Source organism: Bos mutus, chromosome 15 (genome assembly GCF_027580195.1).
Source record: "Bos mutus isolate GX-2022 chromosome 15, NWIPB_WYAK_1.1, whole genome shotgun sequence".
Taxonomy (NCBI): domain Eukaryota; kingdom Metazoa; phylum Chordata; class Mammalia; order Artiodactyla; family Bovidae; genus Bos; species Bos mutus.
The window spans coordinates 74076361-74102199 of record NC_091631.1 but is presented as its reverse complement, the minus strand read 5'-3'; the positions used below and the strand labels follow the sequence as shown (position 1 = coordinate 74102199).

The 25839-nt window shown below is 43.6% G+C and overlaps 1 protein-coding gene across 1 annotated transcript; it reads right to left on the bottom strand.

The window, feature by feature from the left end:
• Positions 1-15329: 15329 nt before the first annotated feature.
• MMP1 (matrix metallopeptidase 1) lies at positions 15330-24269 on the bottom strand. The gene is made up of 10 exons (XM_070383222.1): positions 24109-24269; positions 23148-23392; positions 22906-23054; positions 22539-22664; positions 21445-21600; positions 21195-21312; positions 18510-18643; positions 16455-16617; positions 15859-15962; positions 15330-15682 (listed from the first exon to the last, which is right to left on the bottom strand). The coding sequence occupies exons 1-10, from the start codon at positions 24211-24213 to the stop codon at positions 15573-15575; spliced, it is 1410 nt and encodes a 469-aa protein (XP_070239323.1). The 5' UTR covers positions 24214-24269; the 3' UTR covers positions 15330-15572.
• Between the last annotated feature and the right edge of the window lie 1570 nt (positions 24270-25839).

The following is a 25839-nucleotide window of genomic DNA, read 5'->3' as shown; positions in this document are numbered from 1 at the left end:
AATGTCGACATTCTAGGAATCAGCGAACTGAAATGGACTGGAATGGGTGAATTTAACTCAGATGACCATTATATCTACTACTGCGCGCAGGAATCCCTCAGAAGAAATGGAGTAGCCATCATGGTCAACAAAAGAGTCCAAAATGCAGTACTTGGATGCAATCTCAAAAACGACAGAATGATCTCTGTTCATTTCCAAGGCAAACCATTCAATATCACAGTAATCCAAGTCTATGCCCCAAACAGTAACACTGAAGAAGCTGAAGTTGAACGGTTCTATGAAGACCTACAAGACCTTTTAGAACCAACACCCAAAAAAGATGTCCTTTTCATTATAGGGGACTGGAATGCAAAAGTAGGAAGTCAAGAAATACCTGGAGTAACAGGCAAATTTGGCCTTGGAATACAGAATGAAGCAGGGCAAAGACTAATAGAGTTTTGGCAAGAAAATGCACTGGTCATAGCAAATACCTTGTTCCAACAACACAAGAGAAGATTCTACACATGGACATCAGCAGATGGTCAACACCGAAATCAGATTGATTATATTCTTTGCAGCCAAAGATGGGGAAGCTCTATACAGTCAGCAAAAACAAGACCAGGAGCTGACTGTGGCTCAGATCATGAACTCCTTATTGCCAAATTCAGACTTAAATTGAAGAAAGTAGGGAAAACCACTAGACCATTCAGGTATGACCTAAATCAAATCCCTTATGATTATACAGTGGAAATGAGAAATAGATTTAAGGGCCTAGATGATAGATGGAGTGCCTGATGGGCTATGGAATGAGGTTCGTGACATTGTACGGGAGACAGGGATCAATAACATCCCATGGAAAGGAAATGTAAAAAAGCAAAATGGCTGTCTGGGGAGGCCTTACAAATAGCTGTGAAAAGAAGAGAAGTGAAAAGCAAAGGATAAAAGGAAAGATACAAGCATCTGAATGCAGAGTTCCAAAGAATAACAAGAAGAGATAAGAAAGCCTTCTTCAGCGACCGATGCAAAGAAATAGAGGAAAACAACAGAAAGGGAAAGAATAGAGGTCTCTTCAAGAAAATGAGATATACCAAGGGAACATTTCATGCAAAGATGGGCTCGATAAAGGACAGAAATGGTATGGACCTAACAGAAGCAGAAGATATTAAGAAGAGGTGGCAAGAATACACAGAAGAACTGTACAAAAAAGATCTTCATGACCTAGATAATCACGATGGTGTGATCACGGACCTAGAGCCAGACATCCTGGAATGTGAAGTCAAGTGAGCCTTAGAAAGCATCACTACGAACAAAGCTAGTGGAGGTGATGGAATTCCAGTTGAGCTATTCCAAATCCTGAAAGATGATGCTGTGAAAGTACTGCACTCAATATGCCAGCAAAATTTGGAAAATTCAGCAGTGGCCACAGGACTGGAAAAGGTCAGTTTTCATTCCAGTCCCAAAGAAAGGCAATGCCAAAGAATGCTCAAACTACCACACAATTGCACTCATCTCACACACTAGTAAAGTAATGCTCAAAATTCTCCAAGTCAGGCTTCAGCAATAGGTGAACCGTGAACTTCCTGATGTTCAAGCTGGTTTTAGAAAAGGCAGAGGAACCAGAGATCAAATTGCCAACATCTGCTGGATCATGGAAAAAAGCAAGAGAGTTCCAGAAAAGCATCTATTTCTGCTTTATTGACTATGCCAAAGCCTTTGACTGTGTGGATCACAATAAACTGTGGAAAATTCTGAAAGAGATGGGAATACCAGACCACCTGACCTGCCTCTTGAGAAACCTATATGCAGGTCAGGAAGCAACAGTTAGAACTGGACATGGAACAACAGACTGGTTCCAAATAGGAAAAGGAGTACGTCAAGGCTGTATATTGTCACCCTGTTTATTTAACTTATATGCAGAGTACATCATGAGAAATGCTGAACTGGAAGAAACACAAACTGGAATCAAGATTGCTGGGAGAAATATCAATAACCTCAGATATGCAGATGACATCACCCTTATGGCAGAAAGTGAAGAGGAACTAAAGAGTCTCTTGATGAAGGTGGAAGAGGAGAGTGAAAAAGTTGGCTTAAGGCTCAACCTTCAGAAAACTAACATAATGGCATCCGGTCCCATCACTTCATGGCAAATAGATGGGGAAACAGTGGAAACAATGGCTGACTTTATTTTTCTGGGCTCCAAAATCACTGCAGATGGTGATTGCAGCCATGAAATTGAAAGATGCTTACTCCTTGGAAGGAAAGTTATGACCAACCTAGACAGCATATTAAAAAGCAGAGGCATTACTTTGTCAACAAAAGTCTGTCTAGCCAAGGCTATGGTTTTTCCAGTGGTCATGTATGGGTGTGAGAGTTGGACTATAAAGAAAGCTGAGCACCGAAGAATTGATGCTTTTGAACCGTGGTGTTGGAGAAGACTCTTGAAAGTCCCTTGGACTGCAAGGAGATCCAAGCAGGCCATCCTAAAGGAAATCAGTCCTGGGTGTTCATTGGAAGGACTGATGTGAAGCTGAAACTCCAGTACTTTGGCCACCTCATGCAAAGAGCTGACTCATTTGAAAAGACCCTGATGCTGGGAAAGATTGTGGGCAGGAGGATAAGGGGATGAGAGAGGATGAGTTGGTTGGACATCATCGACTCAATGCACATGGGCTTGGGTGGCCTCCGGGGGTTGGTGTTGGACCCAGAGGCCTGGGGTGCTGCAGCTCATGGGGTCGCTAAGAGTCAGACACCACTGAGTGACTAAACTGAACTGAACTGAACTGAGAACTTTCACTTCACTTTCCTTCAAAAGCAAAATACATATTCTTTTCAAGTGCACATGGAGTATTTTCCAGAATGGATCACATGCTAGGGCACAAAACAAGTCTCAATAAGTTTACAAAGACTATAGTTTTGATAAAGCTTCTTTTCCACCCACAATGGTATGAAACTGGAAATCAACCCAAAGAGAAAAAAAAACTGTAATTAAAAATAAAAAACATATGCATAAACAACCTGCTACTAAATAACCAATGAGTTACTGAAAGAATCAAGAAATACTTAGAGACAAATGAAAATGGAGATGGAATGATTCAAAGTATATGAGCTGCAGATAAAGCAGATCTAACAGGGAAGTTTAGAATGATACCTGCTTAGAAAATTTCCCGGTGGTCCAGTGGTTAAGAGTCTGCCTTGAAATGCAGAGGATTTGATCCCTGGTTGGGAAACTAAGATCCTACATATGACAGTGCAACTAAGCCTACACACCACAACCACTGAGCCACCTGCCCTGGAGCTTGTGTGCCACAGCCAGAGAGCCCATTTGCTGCCACTACTAATGCCCATGCACTCTGGAGCCTGTGCACTGCCACTTCTGAGCCTGCATGCCACAACTAGAGAGTCTATGCACCACAATGAAAAGACCCCGAAGATCCTGTGTGCTGCAAGTAAGACGTGAAGCAGCCAAATAAATAAATGCTTTTTTAAGTTAAAAAGTTAAAAAAAGAATGATGCAAGCCTACATCAAGAAACAAGAAAAATCTCAAATAAACAATTTACTCTTACACTGACAGTAACTCCAAAAAGAAAAAACAAAATCCCAAGTTAGTAGGAGATAAAAAGAGCAGAGCATAAATAAATGAGAGATTAAAAAAAGAAGAAGAAGAAGAAGAAAGATCAATGAAACCAAGAGCTGGGTCTTTGAAAAGATAAAAGTGATAAAAAAGAAACTTTAGCCAGACTCATCAAAAAAAATTTTTGTTCAGTCACCAAGTTGTGTCCGACTCTTTGTGACCCCTTGGGACTCCAGGCTTCCCTGTCCCTCACCATCTCCCAGAGTTTGCCCAAGTCGGTGTCCATTGAATTGGTGATGCCATCCAACCATCTCATCCTCTGTCGGCTTCTTCTCCTTCTGCCTTCAATCTATCTCAGCATCAGGATCTTTTCCAATGAGTCAGCTGTTCACATCAGGTGGCCAAAGTGTTGGAGCTTCAGAATCAGTCCTTCCAAAGAGTACTCAGGGTTGATTTCTTTTAAGATTGATTGATTTGATCTTGCTCTCCAAGGGACTCTCCATCAAGAAAAATAGAGAGAGCTCAATAAGTAAAATCAGACATGAAAGAGGAGAATATAAAATGACACTACAGAAATACAAAGATTCATAAGAGATTAAAATGAATAATAATACACTGATGAAATGAATGACCTAAAAAAGTGAACAAATTAAAAAAACATACAATCTTCTAAGACTGAATCAGGAAGAAAAAGAAAATATGAAGAGACCAATTACCAGTAATGAAATCGAGTCAGTAGTACAAAGAAAATTCACAAAAAGCAAAAGTCCTGGACCAGATGGCTTCACAGGTGAACATTTAAAGTAATACCCATCCTTTTAAAACTCTGTGGGAGAGGGAGAGGGTGGGATGATTTGGGAGAATGGCATTGAAACATGTATAATATCATATATGAAATGAGTCGCCAGTCCAGGTTCGATGCACGATACTGGATGCTTGGGGCTGGTGCACTGGGATGACCCAGAGGGATGGTACCGGGAGGGAGGAAGGAGGAGGGTTCAGGATGGGGAAAAAGTGTATACCTGTGGCGGATTCATGTTGGTATATGGCAAAACCAATACAATATTGTAAAGTTAAAAAATAAAAAAATAAAAAAATAAAACTATTCCAAAAAATCAAAAAGGATGGAACACTTTCAAACTCATTCTACAGGGCCAGCATCATCCTGATACTGCTGCTGCTAAGTCGCTTCAGTCATGTCCGACTCTGTGCAACTCCATAGACGGCAGCCCACCAGGCTCCCTCGTCCCTGGGATTCTCCAAGCAAGAACACTGAAGTGGGTTGACATTTCCTTCTCAATGCATGAAAGTGAAAAGTGAAAGTGAAGTTGCTCAGTCATGTCCGACTCTTAGCGACCCCATGGACTGCAGCCTACCAGGCTCCTCCGCCCATGAGATTTTTCCAGGCAAGAGTACTGGAGTGGGGTGTCATTGACCATCCTGATACTAAAACCACGCAAAAAACCCACACAAAGACATTAGGGCCATATCACTAATGAACATAGAAGCAAAAATTCTCAAAAAAAAAAAAATTAGCAAACCAAATTCAAAAGTACATTAAAAGGCTCATATACAGTGATCAAGTAGGATTTATTCCAGGGATGCTAGGATGGCTTGTTATCCACAAATCCATCAATGTGTTGTGCTGGTAGCTTACAGTGAATGGTGTCAGATCATGGTCTCCAAAGGAGAAGAATTCTCTCTGGGACCAAAGATGCAGCCTCAGTCATTCAGAGCTGTGCATAGAAGAGATTTTATTCAAATGAAAGGATAGAGAAAAGCTTCCAGCAAAAGACACTTGGAGGGGGGTAGAAGAGTGCCCTCTCTCACTAATTTAGGAGGGGCATTGTGTACTTTTTCAGTTCAGTTCAGTTCAGTCACTCAGTCCTGTCCGACTCTTTGTGACCCCATGAATCGCAGCACACCAGGCCTCCCTGGCCATCATAAACTCCCAGAGTTCACTCAGACTCACGTCCATCAAGTCAGTGATGCTATCCAGCCATCTCATCCTCTGTCTTCCCCTTCTCCTCCTGCCCCCAATCCCTTCCAGCATCAGAGTCTTTTCTAATTAGTCAACTCTTGGCATGAGGTGGCCCAAGTACTGGAGTTTCAGCTTTAGCGTCATTCTTTCTAAAGAACATCCAATAGCCTGGAAAAATGAAGACATACAATGCATAGAAGATGCACTTTAATTTTAGCCATGTAGTCATGCACAAAAAAGAAAAAAAAAAAAAGAAGAACATCCAAGACTGATCTTCAGAATGGACTGGTTGGATCTCCTTGCAGTCCAAGGGACTCTCAAGAGTCTTCTCCAACACCACAGTTCAAAAGCATCAATTCTTCGGTGCTCAGCTTTCTTCACAGTCCAATTCTCACATCCATACATGACCACAGGAAAAATCATAGCCTTGACTAGACAAACATTTGTTGGCAAAGTAATGTCTCTGCTTTTGAATATGCTATCTAGGTTGGTCATAACTTTCCTTCCAAGGAGTAAGCGTCTTTTAATTTCATGGCTGCTGTCACCGTCTGTAGTGATTTTGGAGCCCAGAAAAATAAAGTCTGACACTGTTTCCACTGTTTCCCCATCCCCATGAAGTGATGGGACCGGATGCCATGATCTTCGTTTTCTGAATGTTGAGCTTTAAGCCAACTTTTTCACTCTCCTCTTTCACTTTCATTAAGAAGCTTTTTAGTTCTTCTTCACATTCTGCCATAAGGGTGGTGTCATCTGCATATCTGAGGTTATTGATATTTCTCCCGGCAATCTTGATTCCAGCTTGTGCTTCTTCCATTCCAGCGTTTCTCATGATGTACTCTGCATAGAAGTTAAATAAGCAGGGTGACAATATACAGCCTTGACGCCTTTTCCTATTTGGAACCAGTCTGTTGTTCCATGTCCAGATCTAACTGCTGCTTCCTGAGCTGCATACAAATTTCTCAAGAGGCAGGTCAGGTGGTCTGGTATTCCCATCTCTTTCAGAATTTTCCACACACAGTCAAAGGCTTTGGCATAGTCAATAAAGCAGAAATAGATGTTTTTCTGGAACTCTCTTGCTTTTTCGATGATCCAGCGGATGTTGGCAATTTGATCTCTGGTTCCTCTGCCTTTTCTAAAACCAGCTTGAACAACTGGAAGTTCACGGTTCATGTATTGCTGAAGCCTGGCTTGGAGAATTTTGAGCTTTGCTTTACTAGCGTGTGAGATGAGTGCAATTGTGCAATAGTTTGAGCATTCTTTGGCATTGCTTTTCTTTGTGATTGGAATAAAAACTGACCTTTTCCAGTCCTGTGGCCACTGCTGAGTTTTCCAAATTTGCTGGCATATTGAGCGCAGCACTTTCACAGCATCATCTTTCAGGATTTGAAATAGCTCAACTGGAATTCCATCATCTCCACTAGCTTTGTTCGTAGTGATGCTTTCTAAGGCCCACTTGACTTCACATTCCAGGATGTCTGGCTCTAGGTCAGTGATCATACCATCATGATTACCTGGGTTGTGAAGATTTTTTTTGTACAGTTCTTCTGTGTATTCTTGCCATCTCTTCTTAATACCTTCTGCTTCTGTTAGGTCCATACCATTTCTGTCCTTTATCGAGCCCATCTTTGCATGAAATATTCCCTTGGTATCTCTAATGTTCTTGAAGAGATCTCTAGTCTTTCCCATTCTGTTGTTTTCCTCTATTTCTTTGCATTGATCGCTGAGGAAGGCTTTCTTATCTCTTCTTGCTATTCTTTGGAACTCTGCATTCATTGCTTATATCTTTCCTTTTCTCCTTTGCTTTTCGCTTCTCTTCTTTTCACAGCTGTTTGTAAGGCCTCCCCAGACAGCCTTTTTCCTTTTTGCATTTCTTTTCCCTGGGGATGGTCTTGATCCCTGTCTCCTGTACAATGTCACGAACCTCATTCCATAGTTCATCAGGCACTCTATCTATCAGATCTAGGCCCTTAAATCTATTTCTCACTGTATAATCATAAGGGATTTGATTTAGGTCATACCTGAATGGTCTAGTGGTTTTCCCTACTTTCTTCAATTTAAGTCTGAATTTGGCAATAAGGAGTTCATGGTCTGAGCCACAGTCAGCTCCTTGTCTTGTTTTTGTTGACTGTATAGAGCTTCTCCATCTTTCATTGCAAAGAATATAATCAATCTGATTTCGGTGTTGACCCTCTGGTGTTGTCCATGTGTAGAGTCTTCTCTTGTGTTGTTGGAAGAGGGTGTTTGCTATGACCAGTGCATTTTCTTGGCAAAACTCTATTAGTCTTTGCCCTGCTTCATTCTGTATTCCAAGGCCAAATTTGCCTGTTCCTCCAGGTGTTTCTTGACTTCCTACTTTTGCATTCCAGTCCCCTATAATGAAAAGGACATCTTTTTTGAGAGTTAGTTCTAAAAGGTCTTGTAGGTCTTCATAGACCCATTCAACTTCAGCTTCTTCAGCATTACTGGTTTTGGCATAGACTTGGATTACTGTGATATTGAATGGTTTGCCTTGGAAATGAACAGAGATCATTCTGTCATTTTTGAGATTGCATCCAAGTACTGCATTTTGAACTCTTTTGTTGACCATGATGGCTACTCCATTTCTTCTAAGGGATTCCTGCCCACAGTAGTAGATATAATGGTCATCTGAGTTAAATTCACCCATTCCAGTCCATTTTAGTTTGCTGATTCCTAGAATGTTGACATTCACTCTTGCCATCTCTAGTTTGACCATTTCCAATTTGCCTTGATTCATGGACCTGACATTCCAGGTTCCTATGCAATATTGCTCTTTACAGCATCGGACCTTGCTTCTATCACCAGTCATATCCACAGCTGGGTATTGTTTTTGCTTTGGCTCCATCCCTTCATTCTTTCTGGAGTTATTTCTCCACTGATCATCAGTAGCATTTTGACACCTACTGACCTGGGGAGTTCATCTTTCAGTATCCTACCATTTTGCCTTTTCATACTGTTCATGGGGTTCTCAAGGCAAGAATACTGAAGTGGTTTGCCATTCCCTTCTCCAGTGGACCACTTTCTGTCAGACCTGTCCACCATGACCCGCCCTTCTTGGGTGGCCCCACAGGCATGGCTTAGTTTCATTGAGTTAGACAAGGCTGTGGTCCTAGTGTGATGAGATTGACTAGTTTCTGTGAGTATGGGTGACTGCGACCGGTGCATTCAGCATGGGTGGCTGTGACTGGAGCATTTAGTGTGGGCAGCTACCCTACATCCAAGGTCAGGAGCAGAATCCAGGAGGACCCCATGCCGGAGAGGAGACGGCCAAGAGGAGTTTCCCCACATCTGAGGTCAGGGGCAGCAGCCGAGACAGCCAGGCTGTGATGGTGCAGAAACAGCTGAGAGGAGCTATCCCACGTCCGAGGTCTGGGCCAGCGGCTGGGAGGAGCTACCCCATGCCCGAGGTCAGGGACAGCAGCCTGGAGGAGCAACCCCACCTCCAAGAGGCAGTGGGTATGCGGGCACAGGAGAGCCTAGAGGAGCTATTCCACGTTTAAGGTCAGAAGGGGTGGCAGTGAGAAGATATCCCTTGTCCAAGGTAAGGAGCAGTGGCTGTGCTTTTGCTGGAGCAGCTCTGAAGAGATACCCCACGTCCAAGGTAAGAGAAACCCAAGTAAGACAGTAGGTGTTGCAAGTGGGCATCAGAGGGCAGACACACTGAAACCATACTCACAGAAAACTAGTCAATGCAATCACACTAGGACCACAGCCTTGTCTAACTCATGTACTTTTTAGTGGACTGCTAATCATAGATAAAAGAAACACCGCAAGGCTGTGAAAGTTATACCAGTCTCTTCTCCCACAATGTACATCTTGAGACAACATCAAAATAAGATTAACCAAGGAGAATGGTCTCTGAACAAGATGTCTCTAGGCAGGATATATTATATCCATATAATTAAGAGCGTAGACTTTTGAAGAAAAACAGGTTCCCACATAAGATATATTGTTTTGTCATGTAATCATTAGCTCTGGGCTTAAAGAAAGTGAGTGTTAGGCGAAAGATTGTTGACATAGAAACTCAGAGCTTAGGGAAAAAAGTCCTACATGACTAAGGTGAAGGAATGTAAAAAAACGTTTGCCTCTTTCTCCTCCTTGAAAGCCCAGGACTCCCTATCAACCTACCTAAGAATAACTCTCAATACCATATTGGGGCTTCCCTGATAGCTCAGTTGGTAAAGAATCTGCCTGCAATGCAGGAGACCCTGGTTTGATTCCTGGGTCAGGAAGATCCGCTGGAGAAGGATTACCCTACCCACTCCAGTATTCTTGGGCTTCCCTTGTGGTTCAGCTGGTTGGGAATCTGCGTGCAATGCAGGAGACCTGGGTTTGATCCCTGGGTTGGGAAGATCCCCTGGAGAAGGGAAAGGCTACCCACTCCAGTATTCTGGCCTGGTGAATTCCATGGACTGTATAGTCCATGGGGTCGCAAAGAGTCAGACATGACTGAGGGACTTTCACTTTCACCATATTAACAATCGAAGAATAAAAACAGACTGATAGATACAGGGTCCAAACAGGTGGTTGTCAGAGGGGAGGGGGGTGGGAAGGGGTGAAATAGGTTGAGGAGATTAAGCAGTACAAATTTTCAGGTGTAAAATAAATAAGGTACAGGGATGTACTATGCAGCAGAAGGAATAGGGTCAGTAATATTGTAATAACTTTACAAGGAGACAGACGGCTAGACTTATGATGACCATTTCAAAATGAATGTAAATGTGAAATCACTGTATAGCACATTTGAAACTAACATAATATTGTACATCAACTATACTTAGTAAAAAAAAACAAAAACATTTTTTCAGTGTATCTGAGTGAGTGAGTGAAGTCACTCAGCCGTGTCCGACTCTTTGTGACCCCATGGACTGTAGCCCACCACACTCCTCCATCCATGGAATTTTCTAGATAAGAGTACTGGAGTGGGTTGCCATTTCCTTTTTCAGGGATCTTCCCAACCCAGGGATTGAACCCAGATCTCCCGCATCACGGGCAGATGCTTTACTGTCTGAGCCACCAGGGAATCTATAGAAAGCGAGGGACATCTCCAAACTCTCAATCACTCCCACACAAGTCTGATGTGTAAGTAAATTCCTGCTTTAGCTAGAATTTGAGCTACACTGAGACCTGACTTTAGTCCTTTGCCTGAAAACAATGAGGGGTGAAGGAGACAATTTGGGAGGAGGACAGGAATTATCCTGTGAGATACTGAGTCAGATACAGTCTTCGTGTATTCTCTATGCAAGGGTAGATTGTCCTCCTCTGTAAGGAGGGAGATACTACTTCTACACATGTGGACTTACAGAGAAATTTAGGTGTTCAAGGTTTTCCGGTTTGTCTGCCCATTATTTCCAGCTAGAAAATGTCCAATTTTGCGATTAGGTCTGGGACTTATTTTCAGCATGGTCTACAATAGATGAGGAGTTTTTAAAATGTTGCCATTAATATCTGTGAGCTTTCACAAAGTGTCTTGAGATATTTGGCTTCTCTGAGCCTATTGCTTTCTTTAATAAATTCCTAGGGTAGTTAATCAACCCACTCTACATTTCTTACCTTCCTTCTCATACTGTTGAAATGTCATAGGCGCCTGATAATCCAGCACTGCACCATTCATCTTCATCTTTCCATAATCAGCCCCAGATGAAAGTCTTAGTAACTCTAATGCCACTACATACCATACACAAGTATCTTAATTTAGTATTCCTAGAAAGCAGAGCCCGGGACAAAAGTTTAAGGGTAACCCAGTGGGGCTGGATTGAGAGGCAAGGAGACCCAATCAGGGAAACCAGGAGAGACAATACACAGATGATCTCAACTGGACAAAGATAAGTGTTGCTTAATATGAGACTGTCTGAGGGGCTATGGGAAATATTTCTTAGAAGCATCCTTCTGAAGAAAGAAAGGGGGGTGTGTTTATTCATCCATTCCTCTCACACTGGTAAAATATTTGCCCCACAAACGATTAATCTTGTCAATTCTAGGTTGTATGTGCATGAATTCCAAGTGAGTTCCATAGCAGAGATGGATGGAACAGCAACAGAAAAGGGCAAAAACCCTAGAGAAGGAAGCTAGAAACACCCTGCACAGGCCCAGCAAGAACCGCTGTTAGAAGCTGGTTTAGCACCTGAACAGAGCCAGCCACCACGGTTGTGGTGGAATAACAGAGATGAAGCCAGGGAAGAATCTGAAGAGTTTCTGACAATCTCTGTGACTCAGCAATTGTACTGTTTGGTGTCCAGTCAGCAGAAGAGCCTACATGTGTGCCACATTAGTTATAAAAGCCCCCAAATGGTAACAGGGCTTCCCTGGTGGTTCAGCGGTAACGAATCCACCTGCCAATGCAGGAGACATGGGTTGGGCAGATCCCCTGGAGAAGGAATGACAACACACTCCGGTATTTTTGCCTGGGAAATCTCACGGACAGAGGAGCCTGGTGAGCTACAGTCCACGGGGTCGCAAAGAGTCAGACACGACTTAGTGACTGAACAACAACAACAACAAATGGTAACAACCCAAAGTCAGTGGGTAAAGTGCAGAGTGATAATGTTCAACACAGTAAGGCAGATAGAAAATATATACGCTTGAATCAATTTAGTTAAAAATGAGTGAGTTTAATCTAGGGTCTTAGCAGGTGGGGGCATGGTGGTTTCTTTGGGGGACAGAGAGTGTATAGAGAGTGCTCTTGGCACTGCCCGCGCTCCCCGTCGGCGCCCTGGTGGATACTGCAAGGGTCAGCTGCTACAGCTCCCAATTGTCCCGGTTACTTTGCCGAGTGAGAGCGTCCTTCCTGGGAGCTACACCTGTCTCCCCAAACCAGGCCTCAACTGATAACGGTTGACACAACCGTTGTGTGTCAACGGGATGCAAAAGGCTAGTTCCTTTGCCTCAAGGTAGGACTAACGGTAATTCAGTTTTTGCTCCAGAGTTCCTTGCCCATGAGACCAAAGCAAGCTCTGTCTGAGATCCCATTCTTCAGCATTCTTTCGCTTTTTCCTGCTCTAAAGTGTTTTTTCCCCTCCTCCTGAGAGCACTCCTCCCCCACTGAAGGCACCAGAATCCCTGTTTCAGGCTCTTATTCCGGGGAACGAGCTAAGAGCGAGCTGAGCCGTGACAGGATTGTGTGCGGGATACACACTGTCTTGTGAGATGCCTCCTGCATCTTTGGTTAAGACATAAAACACTTGTTGGTTTGACTCACCATTTGAAATTAATATAGGATCCTACTCATCAATGGCCAAATGATGAATCCTTTAAACTGGCACTATTTGAAAGGGAGATTATTTTGAGAGTCCTCATATAAACAGCTGTCGTACCGGCACTTAGGGAGGATCAAATTGAAAGCAGGTGGCACCCCTGCAGCTGCAGATGGAGAGACATCCTTATCACCAGACACAGGACTCGCAGGGCTTAGAAGCCTGTATACTCAAACTCGCGACTTCGGTTCACTGCTCCGAACCAAACTCTCCTTAGATTCTTCACTAAATTTCTTTGTCTTCTCAATTCCTCACAAATTTATTGTTTATCTTAAAAAGCTGCCTGTTTGAGGTCTCATTTCTATGACACCTCCTTGTGCATGCATTAAGTTAAATGTCTTTTTCTTCTGTTAATCTGTCTAATGTCAACTTAATTATTAGTGCTGCCACAAGGGCTAAAGAAAGGTAAGGGAGACATTTCCCCTTCCTTGACACTGGTCATGTTTTGTTTCTTGAGCTGGTTGAGGGTTCCATGGAGTTATTAACTTTGTGATAACACATCGATGGGAATATTTACATGTGCACTTTTCTGCAATTACGCTGTATTTCAATATGAGAGGGACCTAGCCAAAGGTAAGGTTATACTGCTCTCCAAATTGTTGACTTAGCTGCCTGCCTCAGAATCGTGAACACCTCAAAATATTCCCAAGACTCTCTGTGTACTTGGAAGTCTGTAAATATTCTGGAATTCTCCTATGTCTCAGTACTAAAGAATCCAACTGCAGTGCAGAGATGCAGGAGGCATGGGTTCAATCCTTGGGTTGGGAAGATCCCCTGAAGGAGAAAATGACAACCCACTCCAGAATTTTTGTCTGGAAAATCCCCTGGACAGAGAAGTCTGGTGGATTACAGTCCCCAGGGTTGCAAAGGGTGGGACACGACTGAGGAAGTGAGCATGCAAACACTGAGCACCCTCCGAGGTGTGCCTGATGCTCACAGGGCTCAGAGGCTACCTATAGGGCTCCTGTCTCCATTAACACCCTCCCAACTCAGGCATGAGAAACTGGACAGTGTTCCTCTGGGAGAGCTAGTTGTATGTTGGTGCTAAGTCCTAAGTCACTTCAGTCATATCCAACTCTGTGCGACCCCATAGACAGCAGCCTGCCAGGCTCCCCCGTCCCTGGGATTCTCCAGGCAAGAACACTGGAGTGGGTTGCCATTTCCTTCTCCAACGCATGAAAGTGAAAAGTGAAAGTGAAGTCGCTCAGTCGTGTCCGACTCTTAGCGACCCCATGGACTGCAGCCTTCCAGGCTCCTCCATCCATGGGATTTTCCAGGCAAGAGTTCTGAAGTGGGGTGCCATTGCCTTCTCCGAGTTGTATAGCTTTAACAAAATCTAAAATCTTGGTAGCTTAGCACAATGAACGTTTATTTCTTAAGCAAAATCTACTGAGGTTTTGGGTGACTGTTCAGAGTGCTGGCCCAAGAATTCAGGCTTCTTCAACCTTGTGGAAATTCTCTCAAACTGTGCTTCTACAATGGCTTCCCCAGTGGCTTGGCAATAAAGAATCCTCCTGCAATGCAGGAGATGCAGGAGACACTGGCTTGATGTCTGGGTTGGGAAGATCCCTGGAGGAGGGAATGGCAACCCGCTCCAGTACTCTTGCCTGGAGAATCCCATGGACAGAGGAGCCTGGTGGGCTACAGTCCATGGGGTCACAAAGAGTCGGACACTGACGACTGAGCACGCACCCCACAGCGCTGGAGAAGTTTCCACCGGCATCCAGGGTTTCCATCCGGAAGTGACAGTGGTCACTTCTGGGCACACTCTGCTGGCCAGGACTATCCAGGTGCCACTTCCCACTCCTCCCTTCCACAACTGAGGGGAACTGAACTGTGGAAAACATAACCCTTCCGTGTACTCAGAAGGAGAGAAGAGGACAGGCCTTGGAAAGCGCTGCCATGCTGTCACTGAGCTTACCTAAAACCAAGTTTGGAACCCTTATGAGGGCATGGAAAATAGATCTCCCCCCTTCTGTATGATGTAAATTCCATGAGAAGGGAGAATATCTGAACTTTTCATCTACTCTCATTTCACACATGAATATATCGCATAGTTGTCTAATTCTTATTTCAAATTTGAAAATCTCTGAGTGACTTTAAAATCAGAAATAATAACATAACAAACATAATAGAAAGTTTTAGAAACAGTAGAGACAGGGATGGCTTTATTTCAAACGTAAAACACTTTATAACAAAGTTGTCCCTTGCGTATCAGGATGGTAGTGGTGGTTGCTGATACGTTCCTGAATCGTTTTCTATGGTGAAGGCTCATATCTCGTCTCTTTCTCTCCTGAGAGAAGACATCACGGAGAGTGTTTTCCACCGTCAATGTCAGAGTCTCATATTTTGCAGAAGAGTTTCTCTCGTTGTAAAACTGGCCCATATGACACCATAAGCTATAAACCTGACCTTAGGTAGGCCTCATTTGTGGAACTAAATTACACTAGTATATAGTATATAAAAATTACATTCTAAATCATAAAAAAATGCTGAATGAGGTATAAATAAGATTATACTTTAAAATAAGATTATACTTAATAACTTTATTTTATTTAAATATATGGCTCTTCATGGAGAAGGAGATGGCAACCCACTCCAGTATTCTTGCCTGGAGAATCCATGGACAAAGGAGCCTGGTGGGCTACAGTCCGTGGGGTCGCAAAGAGTCGGACACGACTGAGCGACTAACACGACACATGGCTCTTCAGGAAACACCTTCCATAGACTTGTACAACATACTTTTCTGTTTAACCTTGTAAACATTGGTCAATTTTTTCTGCAGTTGAACCAGCTATTAGCTTTTAGAAGAGTCAAAATTCTCTTAGTTTTGGGATCAAATTTGTATTGCCTTCTTCCATGGAAGAAATAGAAAAATCCTAGAAGTAAAACAAAGGAGACATTATATTATACAAATGATTTCTAGGTTTAACTTGAATTATTAAAAAATCCAAGTCATTTGTAAGAATAAATATTTTTGGTATTTTCTGTTCTAAATAACAATACTGATGATGTTCTGTGGCAACAAAAGAGAGGAGTATATAAACTCACTTACCACCTTTCTGGAAAACAGCATCAACTTTGTTGCCAATTCCGGGAAAGTCTTCTGCTATCATTTTGGGATAACCTGCATCCATGGACTGTTTATATTCATCATACCTGGTCAAAAAATAATTGGAATGTCAGAACTATTTGTTAAAGATATAGGAATTCATCAGCAAGAACGTAATAAAAACTTTTTCACAGATTATGTATAAAATAGGAGGTGAGATGAGGTGAGTAGGATGCTGGGTGGACTAGAAAATTTAAAAGGTCCCTCTGAATTATAACATCTAGTTCTAATTTCTCCAGTGGGTGCATTAATGTCAAATGCAGTGAAAGATAAGTTCCTGGTGGCTGCAGCAGTTCTATGAAGATGAATGCCCTTCTCTTCACACTATCTTTCTCAATTCAGGCTCACGTTCTTCCTGGATTTCTAGGACAGACATGATCATTACTGGTCAATAGACTCTGTAACTAGACAAGCTACTGCCATTCACAGCAAAGGCAGCCAGCCCAGGCAGTATGAGACCTGTGTCTTAAATGAGTCAGTCTAGCAACTTCCACGTAGAAAGGACAGGTGTCCTCCCGTGTTCTGCACCCAGCCTTTACCTCCAGCATTTGTTGGCAACAAAGAAGTATGTTTTCCCAGTATCTTCCTCAGAAACAGCAGCATCGATGCTCTTCACCGTTCTCGGAAAGCCAAAGGATCTGTAGATGTCCCTGGGGTATCCGCGGAGCACATCCTGCCCCTTAACGGCCCAGTACTTGTTACCTGCCAATCAAGAAACCGGGATGAAAACCCTTGCCAAGGGCACCAGTAGACAGGAAGCAGATCTCCAGCTAAATGCTTACTCTCACGTGCGAGGGCAGTGTCCCCACTTCACATCAGAATCATTTAGGGAGATTTTTTTGTTTTTTTCTGAATACTGATGCTGGTATCCTACCCCAGACCAATTAAATTAGTATATTTAAGTTTTTTTTTCCTGGATGATTCTAATCTGTAGCGAGCCTTGGGAATGACTGGTTTATGGAGCTGGGGACCTCTTTCCAAAGTTCAAACGACTAAAGAGTTCATCATGCCACCATAGGGATAGAAATCTTTGCTTCTCCAGGTTGCCCACAGGCTGCAGAAGTTCACCCCAAGGTATCCTAAAGGCCAGAGGGTTGTAATGACTCACAGTTTGTAATGACTTGCGACCCTGGGTAGAAATCATTACATCTAACTAGAAGACGGTTCCAAATCCTTAAATGTAGGCTGTGTCCAGATTCTGCACGTTTCACTCAGTAAGTGAAGTGAAAGCTGCTCAGTCGTGTCTGACTTTTTGTGACCCCATGGACTATAGTCCATGGAATTCTCCATGTCAGAATACTGGAGTGGGTAGCCTTTTCCTTCTCCAATACTTAGTAAACCCCAAGTCAAATAAAACTGGTCTTACATCTTGAAGCCAGCATTGTTCTTATTGCACAAATATTTTTATTTAACCCTCGGGGGGCACTTTGAAACTTTGTGTATCTAAAATCCTATTTATTTTCATTATAAAAGAGCTAGAAAGCTCATTTCAAAGTTTATTGCCCATCTGAATTGTTTTCAGTTCTTTGCCTTGAGAGTATTACTGGGTCGGGTGTCTTCATGTTTGTCTATAACTATGCCAATCATATATTTGCAGAAAAACTGTTCCTTGGCATAGTGTTGTCAAAGTAAGGAGCTGATCGTTGGATTGGGGTTTTATTCTGATAGAATCAAAAAGTTTGCCTCATTCAATTCGTGGTAATTAAGGACTTTTCACACTTTAAGTTCATATGAATTGCCTGGGAATCTTGGTAACATTCAAGACGGTCTGGAGTAGGATCTGACGACATAAGGTAGACTTTGTGGGCCTTATGCTAAGTGAGATTCTGTGATTCTCACAGACCTGGGACAGCGTCAACGCCCCTGGTCTGCAAGGCATACTCTGATGGCAAGGTTGCAGAGCCCCCATCTGGCTGTCGTGAGGCAGCTTCTCCTTTCAGGAAAGCAACTGGCGGAAAACAGGCTCTAGGAAACCAAGCGACTCCAATGTTCCTCTCAGTTTTATTCCTGGACACCCCAGGGAGGTGGAGAGGATTTAAAATACATAGTTTGCACAGAAAATCCTTTCGTAAGTCCAGATTCACAAACAAGCCAGGAAATCTGTGTCTCAAATTTTTTCCCTTAGAAATGCACTCTGCAATTCTTAGCTAAGGGGATGGACTCCCACTGACATGGTATGACTGCTCAGTTTGTCAAAGTCCATGGAAAGAAAGTCAGTAGTAATCTCATACATGAACCCCAAAGCAGAAGAAAACTTAATTGGTAAAAAGTGAAAGTGAAGTCGCTCAGTCATGTCTGACTCTGTGACCAAGTGGACTGTAGCCCACCAGGCTCCTCTGTCCATGGGATTTTCCAGGCAAGAATACTGGAGTGGGCTGCCATTCGCTTCTCCAGGGGATCTTCCCACCCAGGGATGGAACCTGGGTCTCCCGCATTGCAGGCAAATGCTTTACCCTCTGAGCCACCAGGGAAGCCCCAACTGGTAAAAACTGAGAGCTAATTGGACAGAGGAGCCCGGCAGACTACAATCCATGGGGTTGCAAGAGTCAGATGTGACTTAGTGACTAAAGAACAACAAAAATTGAAAGTATTACCTTTGAAAAACCGGACCTCATCCCTGTCGGCAACCTCATAAGCAGCTTGAAGTCCATTTGGGAGTTGTGGCCAGAAAACAGAGATGAAATTGAGCTCCACTTCTGGGTACAAGGGATTTGTGCGCATGTAGAACCTAATTTGAAAAAAAAAAGGTTTTGATCAAATACATAGCAAGTTCTGGTGTCATCCAGGCCCTTCTACGGCTGGCATTGGTGGCTTGTGGGTTAGTGTTTAACACGTGGCTCTCCAAAGTGGAGGTGGAGAGGAGTTCTGGTCTGTAGCCTTTGCTTACTTTCTTGGTGGAAATACTCCAACCACTGCAGATTTCAAGAGATTTGAAGTGGTACCTCACTGTATAGTATTTCCCCCATACAGGCATAAGCCATCTCAGGAATATAAATAAATAGAAAAATATAGCAAAATAATTGCAAAGGGATACAAAGGGATGGGGCCTTCCCTGGTGGCTCAGACGGTAAAGAATCTATCTGTAACGGCGGAGACCTGAGTTTGATCCCTAGGCTGGAAAGATCCCCTGGAGAAAGGAATGGCTACCCACTCCAGTATTCTTGCCTGGAGAATTCCATGGACAGAGGAGCCTGGTAGGCTAAGGCTACAGTCCATGGGATCACAGAGCTGGACACGACTGAGTATCTAACACACACACACACACACACACACACACACACACACAAAAAGGATGAGTTATACTTATTTTTAGTACCTTTGGTTTAAATATAATTTTAAATTGATATAATTAAACTTTTAATAATGCTGTTTAACAACCAGCTTGCAAAATTCTCCAATGGCACTGGCTAGAACACAACACTAGCATTCTGCATTTTGTACAAACTCTACCTACTTCATGTCCTACCTCACAGAAATCCTGTAAGAGATGACTTCCATCTCACGGATTAGAAACTGAGGTCAGGGGGGCAGAGGGAGGTGTCCAAGGCCATGCGATTGATAAGAGGCAAAGGGTAGTTTAAACCCTAGCCACTCCCTGTGTGTTCCTGAGACCCGCAGTTCCAAAGTTGGTTCTGCAGTCCCACGTGTGCTAAGTCACTTCAGTCGTGTCCGGCTCTGCCTATTATTTGTTAATGACAAAGTTGACTCCACGGTCCACAGGGACTGGGGTGAAGACAAAGCATGAACTGTCGTGTGGATCCGCAGGGCAGACTCTGGACTTCCGATCCAGTGGCCTCTGCCTGCCTGCGAGACCTGGGGCAGGCCAGTCGCCGTCAGTTTCCTGCCGTCCGTGTCTCCACGACTTGGTGACATCTAGATGACCTCAGTGTCCTCTCAGGTCTTGTGGACCTTAGACTCGGCCCTGTTCTTCGGGGTCATCCCTCAAGTACTTGCTTTGATGAGCTGTCTTGAGGTACTGAGAGCTTTCCTTGAAAGCCGTATCTTTCCCAGCACTCCCCAGCACTGAGCCACCCCCTGCATGTATCCATCCTTATCTCTTAAACTCGAGATAGTAAAGCACAGGCTGGGAAGCAGGAGGAGCTGACTCTCCTGCCTTCTGGGGCAGCTATGACTGTGACCCAGTAGAACAGCACTCCAAGAGGACAGCGGGGAGAAGCCAGCCTTCTAAAGCACCCCTACTTTCTATGCATGCTGGGCTGTGCCGTTCAGAAGAAGACTGTTACTATTTTCCTGGTCCTTTAGGAGTCAGAACTGTATGCAGAGCAGCCCTACTCCTTGCACACAAGGGGACCCTAGACTTCTTGAGGTCTCATGCTGCCTAGGGAGCTCTGGCACCCTCCTCTGAGGACAGAAACTCACTGTGACCATCCATTCCCCACCCCCTGCCGGGATCTCATGAGCTTCTGGGGGTTCTCCCTGCACCTACATGTCTTTGCCTCCTCCCAGGGTTGGGGGCACAGAGACTTGTTATGACCACAGGCTTTGGAAAGGCTGTCTTTTCCAAGATGACACTTCAAAGGGGTCTACACAACCCTCATCATCATGATAGTGCTGTGAAAAGGACCAATTTCTCCTAACAAAATTCTGATGTACTTAACCATCCCAAAGAGTGACAAAAACGGGAAGAGGCCTGAAGCAGAGTTCAGAAGACCGATTACTGCTCTGCTGCCAGTGAACTCAGTACCCTGAGGATCTCTTTCCTTTTCTCTGCTTTGCTAAGTCATTTCAGTCGTGTCCAACTCTGTGCACCCCATAGACGGCAGCCCACCAGGCTCCCCTGTCCCTGGGATTCTCCAGGCAAGAACACTGGAGTGGGTTGCCATTTCCTTCTCCAATGCATGAAAGTCAAAAGTGAAAGGGAAGTCGCTCAGTCGTGTCCGACCCTCAGCGACCCCATGGACTGCAGCCTTCCAGGCTCCTCCATCCCTGGGATTTTCCAGGCAAGAATACTGGAGTGGGGTGCCATTGCCTTCTCTGCTTTACCGATCTGTAAAATGGAATTATATTTACTGATTTGCTACGTCACTGGTAAGTTTTCTGAGAATCAAGACAGAATACGTGCTGGGAAAAAAGTTGTTAAAAATTCATTATGTTGTGCAAGAGCAAGCTATTGTTTATGCTTAATTATAACTATAATTATGTATATAAACAAATGTAATAAATAATATGTGAAGCATAGTAGTAGCCCATATAGCCCCATAGTAGTGAGTCCTATTATTATTACAAATACAAAATGCAAAAAAGAACTGTTGTCCTACCGGTCTTTGAAGAACATCACTTCTCCCCGAATTGTAGTTATGGCATCAAAAGTTAGCTTGCTGTCACACACTTCTGGGGTTTGTGGGCCGACTGGCTGAGTGGGATTTTGGGAAGGTCCTAAAGGAACAAGAGATCTGAAGTTAGTTCTGCCTGGCTTTGGAAAACTACATAACCAATGAAGGCTTCTTAAAAGATAGACAACGGATGTTTTAAGGACCACCTGTCTATGCTGTGTTTCTTTATACCCACCGTAGATGGCCTGGATCCCATCAATGTCATCCTGAGAAAGCTGAACATCACCACTGAAGGTGTAACTGGGGTACATCAGAGCCCCAATGTCAGTAGAATGAGCAAGTCCAAGGGAATGGCCAAATTCATGCGCTGCCACCCGGTACAAGTTATAATCTAAAAGGGACAATAAACCCATTTGCAATTATTTGAAATGTTTTCAGTTTTGAGACATTTAAGTAAGAAGTAATCTACAACTGTACATGGATTAATGTTCTTATTTTATCAGTAGCTTTTTGAAGTATATAATTTTTTTTTTTTCTGAAAGGTGAGAAGGATGCATTCATTAATAGTGAAGAGATTACATGCCCAGGCATGTCTGACTCTTTGCGTCCCCATGGACTGCAGCTTGCTAGGCTCCCCTGTCCATGTGATTTCCCAGGCAAGAATACTGGAGTGGGTTCCCATTTCCTTCTCCAGGGATCTCTGTGACCCAAGGATCAAACCCAAGTCTCCTGTATTTGGCAGGCGGGTTCTTTACCACTGAGCTATCTGGGAGCCAGTGAAGAGATTGGTGAAAACTTGAATTCTATGATTACAATTAAAGAGCAAATTCAGCCAACCAAGGCTCTAGCACAGATTAGTCAATCTTGTCAGTGGTTATATGGCATATATTATTTCACGGAGAAGCAATATTCTTCTATAAACACAATTTTTTCCCTATTTATAGACTGATAGATGCTTAATGCTGGAAATTTTAGAAAAAATATATAGTATCTTCTCCCTTAATTTCTAGATATCTTAATAACATTGTTACACTTTGGTGTGTTTCCAGGAAAAAAAGATTCTGTGTAGATGCCCACAAGGAAAACATTAATATTTTCAACACTTTCTCAATAGAAATTTCAGAGTAGCCCATTTGTAACCAGTAAGATGGTCTTACTAACAGAAGTAATTCTCTTATATTTTCTAAATGTGTTGTTAATTTTCTAAGTGGTAGCAGCAGAGTACCTATTTCTATTAACGCATTCTTTCAGTTAAATCAACCAATATCACAATGAACTGAGAAGGTGGGAGGAGGGGGAGGGTGAGAGAGGCAGGACAAGCTGCCTTACCTTGGAAATTGCTGGTCCACCATTCATCATCATCAAAATGAGCATCTCCTCCGATCCCTGCACCTGGTTGAAAAGCATGAGCAAGGTTTCCACCAGGTCCATCAAAGGGAGAATTGTCACGATGATCTGCAAGACACAGAATTCATCAGATGCTTCTCTAGAGTCTTATTTAGTTTAACCCAAGAGAGTAAGCATTAACTTTGCTAAGAGGCCAGCAGATTTTCAGCAAATGACATCTTGTTTCCTTCTTAAGTCTGTAAAATCAACACTCTTTTTTAAACAAGGAAATCTATCTGCAAAGCTGAAGAGATTCAAGGGCAAGGAGAAGTTAAGGTAAGAATACTTTCATGCTACAAAAAGAGCTTACCTCCCCTGACAAAGGATATCATTATGTCCGCTTGACCCTCAGAGACCTTGGTGAAGGTCAAGGGTGTGACATTGCTCCAGAGTTGAAAGGCTTTCTCAATGGCTTGGTCCACATCTGCTCTTGACAGGTCTGGGGTGTAATTTTCAATCCTTCAAGTGGAATAAAACACAGACACATCAGATTTCATTTCTCATGGCTCTGATGGGAAAGAGCGTTCCCACTCTGGTGCTCAATCTGATTACCTGTAGGTCAGGTTTGTGTTCTCCCAACGAGGATTTCCTGGAGTAAGAACAAATGGAGCCACGTCGGGCACCCCACATCTGGGCTGCTTCATCACATTCAGGGTTTCAGCATCTGGTTTCCCAGTCACTCTCAGCCCAAAGAATTTTTGCATTTGCTTTAGCTTTTCAGTTACGAGGCCACCGTTTCTCTGCCTTTCAACTTTCTTCCCATTACTGTTCAGGTTGTAGTAGTTTTCCAGGTATTTCTGATGAAAGATAAAATTATCGAAACACTGAATGGGAAATCCTCCAATTTTACTAAATACTGATGGTTTATACTGTCATACCTGAAACAAAAAACTACTTTTAAAGGTTCCACTTAGGCTGCATGGTCCTTATTATCCTTATTGTTGGTGGAAACTCACTTTGGAGTAGAACTCTTCCTACCACTATTTACTATGAAGTCAGAATTACAATTTTATAGAGACATATTTGTATATTATTCCTTTAGTTCCCTATCACTTTTAACTGGAAAATGAGAGTCTATGCACAGCTAGATACATTTTGGGGGAGAATACCCTTTCTGGAAAAAATCTCTCTTTGTAGGAAATGCATCCTTAAATAAACTCTATTATACTATTACTGGGGGCTTCCCTCATAGCTCAGACAGTAAAGAATCCACCTCAATGCAGGAATCTGCCCACCATGCAGGCGTCCACCTGCAATGCAGGAGACCTGGGTTCGATTCCTGGGTCAGGAATATCCCCTGGGGAAGAGAATGGCAACCCATGTCAGTATGCTCACTGGGGGAAGCCCATGGACAGAGGAGCCCGGTGGGCTCCAGTCCATGGGGTCACAAAGAGTTGGACATGACTTAGTTACTAAATCACCACCAGAAGTGCATACTGATACTATTCTGTTATATTGTGGGAAAACACAAATAAGGCTTTTGCATCTTAGGCATGTGAAGTTGAGCATTTACCTTCACCGTCTCCACATCTTGTTCTTGTGTTTCTGAAGTTGCTGCTGGGAAGCCGTGGGACCCCGTGCCCCAGAGTAGCAGCAGCAGCAGAGGCAGTCTGGGCATGTTGGTCTCTGTCTTCCTTCTCAGCTTAAGGAATCTGATAGCTCCTACCTCTCTGCTGCTCCAGTGTCTCAACTAGGAAGCTCCCTCTTTATATACAGGTTCTGGAACTTCCAGGAAGCCGGCGGCTGTCTGACTCACATTTCATAACATCCTTTGATTAGCTATGAGCAATCATCACGAATGGTGACTCCAAGCAGAATATCTGGGGTCGTTTGGTGTTGCAATCTTCATTACTATCGAACAGGACGTGGGCAAAGGAGACATATCCACCACACAAACAATTGTTTTCTCCAATTCATTTCTATCCTGTTTGAGAGAGAACTTCTTATATACACAGATCACAGAGTACGCCACGGACTTAAAAAAAAAAAACTAGCAGGCTTTGCTACTTGATTCTGCTGGTCATAAAGTGCTCTGGGTACACACACACCTTGCTTTCCAAGCAAAGGGCAAAACTGCTGACATGTATGCCCTATGGCTGCTCAGCACCCGCACAGACAGGCACTCATTTGTGGGTGGCTCTCCTGGGTTCCCTAGTGGCCCAGATGGTAAAGAATCTGCCTGTGATGCAGGAGACCCAGATTCCATCTCTGGGTCAGGAAGATTCCTTGGAGAAGAGAATGGCTACCTACTCCAGTATTCTTGCTTGGAGAATCTCATGTACAAAGGAGCCTGGCAGGCTACAGTCTATGGGGTCACAAAGAATCGGACATGAATTAACACTCACTTTTTCTTCTGGGTTCAGCGGGGTTTCTTTCCACCTTTGCTAAACTGCCTTTTACACTACTTCATAGCACCATAGTTTCCCTTAATCTTCATTCAGGCCCAGAATTTGAGAATCTGGGCTGAGAAGACCCCCATCCACGGGTGGGGTATGTGGTAACTCCCTACAGGGTGTAGACACTGCCCAGCAGAATCACGGGACGAGTGGAATCCTTCTCTGAAAACTGTCAGGCCCATTAGGTGAGCCAGAGGCTAGCAAACGATCAAGTGTGAGTCTGAGATCTTATTTTAATTATCCTCTTTCTCCTCAGTGTGAGCACATGTCTGCTCCTTGGGGATAGGAAGCAATTATTTCTTCTTTCTGCATGCACTCATTCAAGTATTTATGTATTTATCCACTTCAAAGACCTTATTTAGCAACTTCTGTGCACCAATTATGGTGGGATGGGGGTAATTAATAAAGAAAGAGGGCCTTCCCTAGTGGCCCAGTGGTTAGGAATCTGCCTTACAATGAGGGACACAGGCTCAGTCCCTGGTTGGGGGGTGGGGGGGGCAAGATCCCACAGGCCTTGGAACAACTAAGCCCACGTGCCACGCTAGAGTCCCTAAAGTGAAAGGATTCGTCATTCGGTCATGGCTGACGCTGTGGGACCATGTGCTGTAGCCCACCAGCCTCCTCTGTCCTGGGGATTCTCCAGGCAAGAATACTGGAGTGGGTTGCCATGCCCTTCTCCAGGGGACCTTCCCAAACGGCAACAAAAGCTCTCACCTGCACGCCACAACTAAGACCTGATGCAACAAAATAAAAAAGTGAATAAACATTTTTAAAAGAAACACGTTTCAAAAAATAAAAACAAACAAGCAAACATGGGACACCTTAACATGACTTTAGGAGAAGTCTGT

Excerpts from the sequence above, each read along its gene's own strand:
- MMP1 (XM_070383222.1), bottom strand. The coding sequence starts at position 24,213 with ATGCCCAGACTGCCTCTGCTGCTGCTGCTACTCTGGGGCACGGGGTCC. Across the intron at positions 23,055-23,147 it reads AACACAAACCTGACCTACAG|GATTGAAAATTACACCCCAG; the intron begins GTAATCAGATTG and ends TTCCACTTGAAG. Across the intron at positions 22,665-22,905 it reads GATATCCTTTGTCAGGGGAG|ATCATCGTGACAATTCTCCC; the intron begins GTAAGCTCTTTT and ends TGTGTCTTGCAG.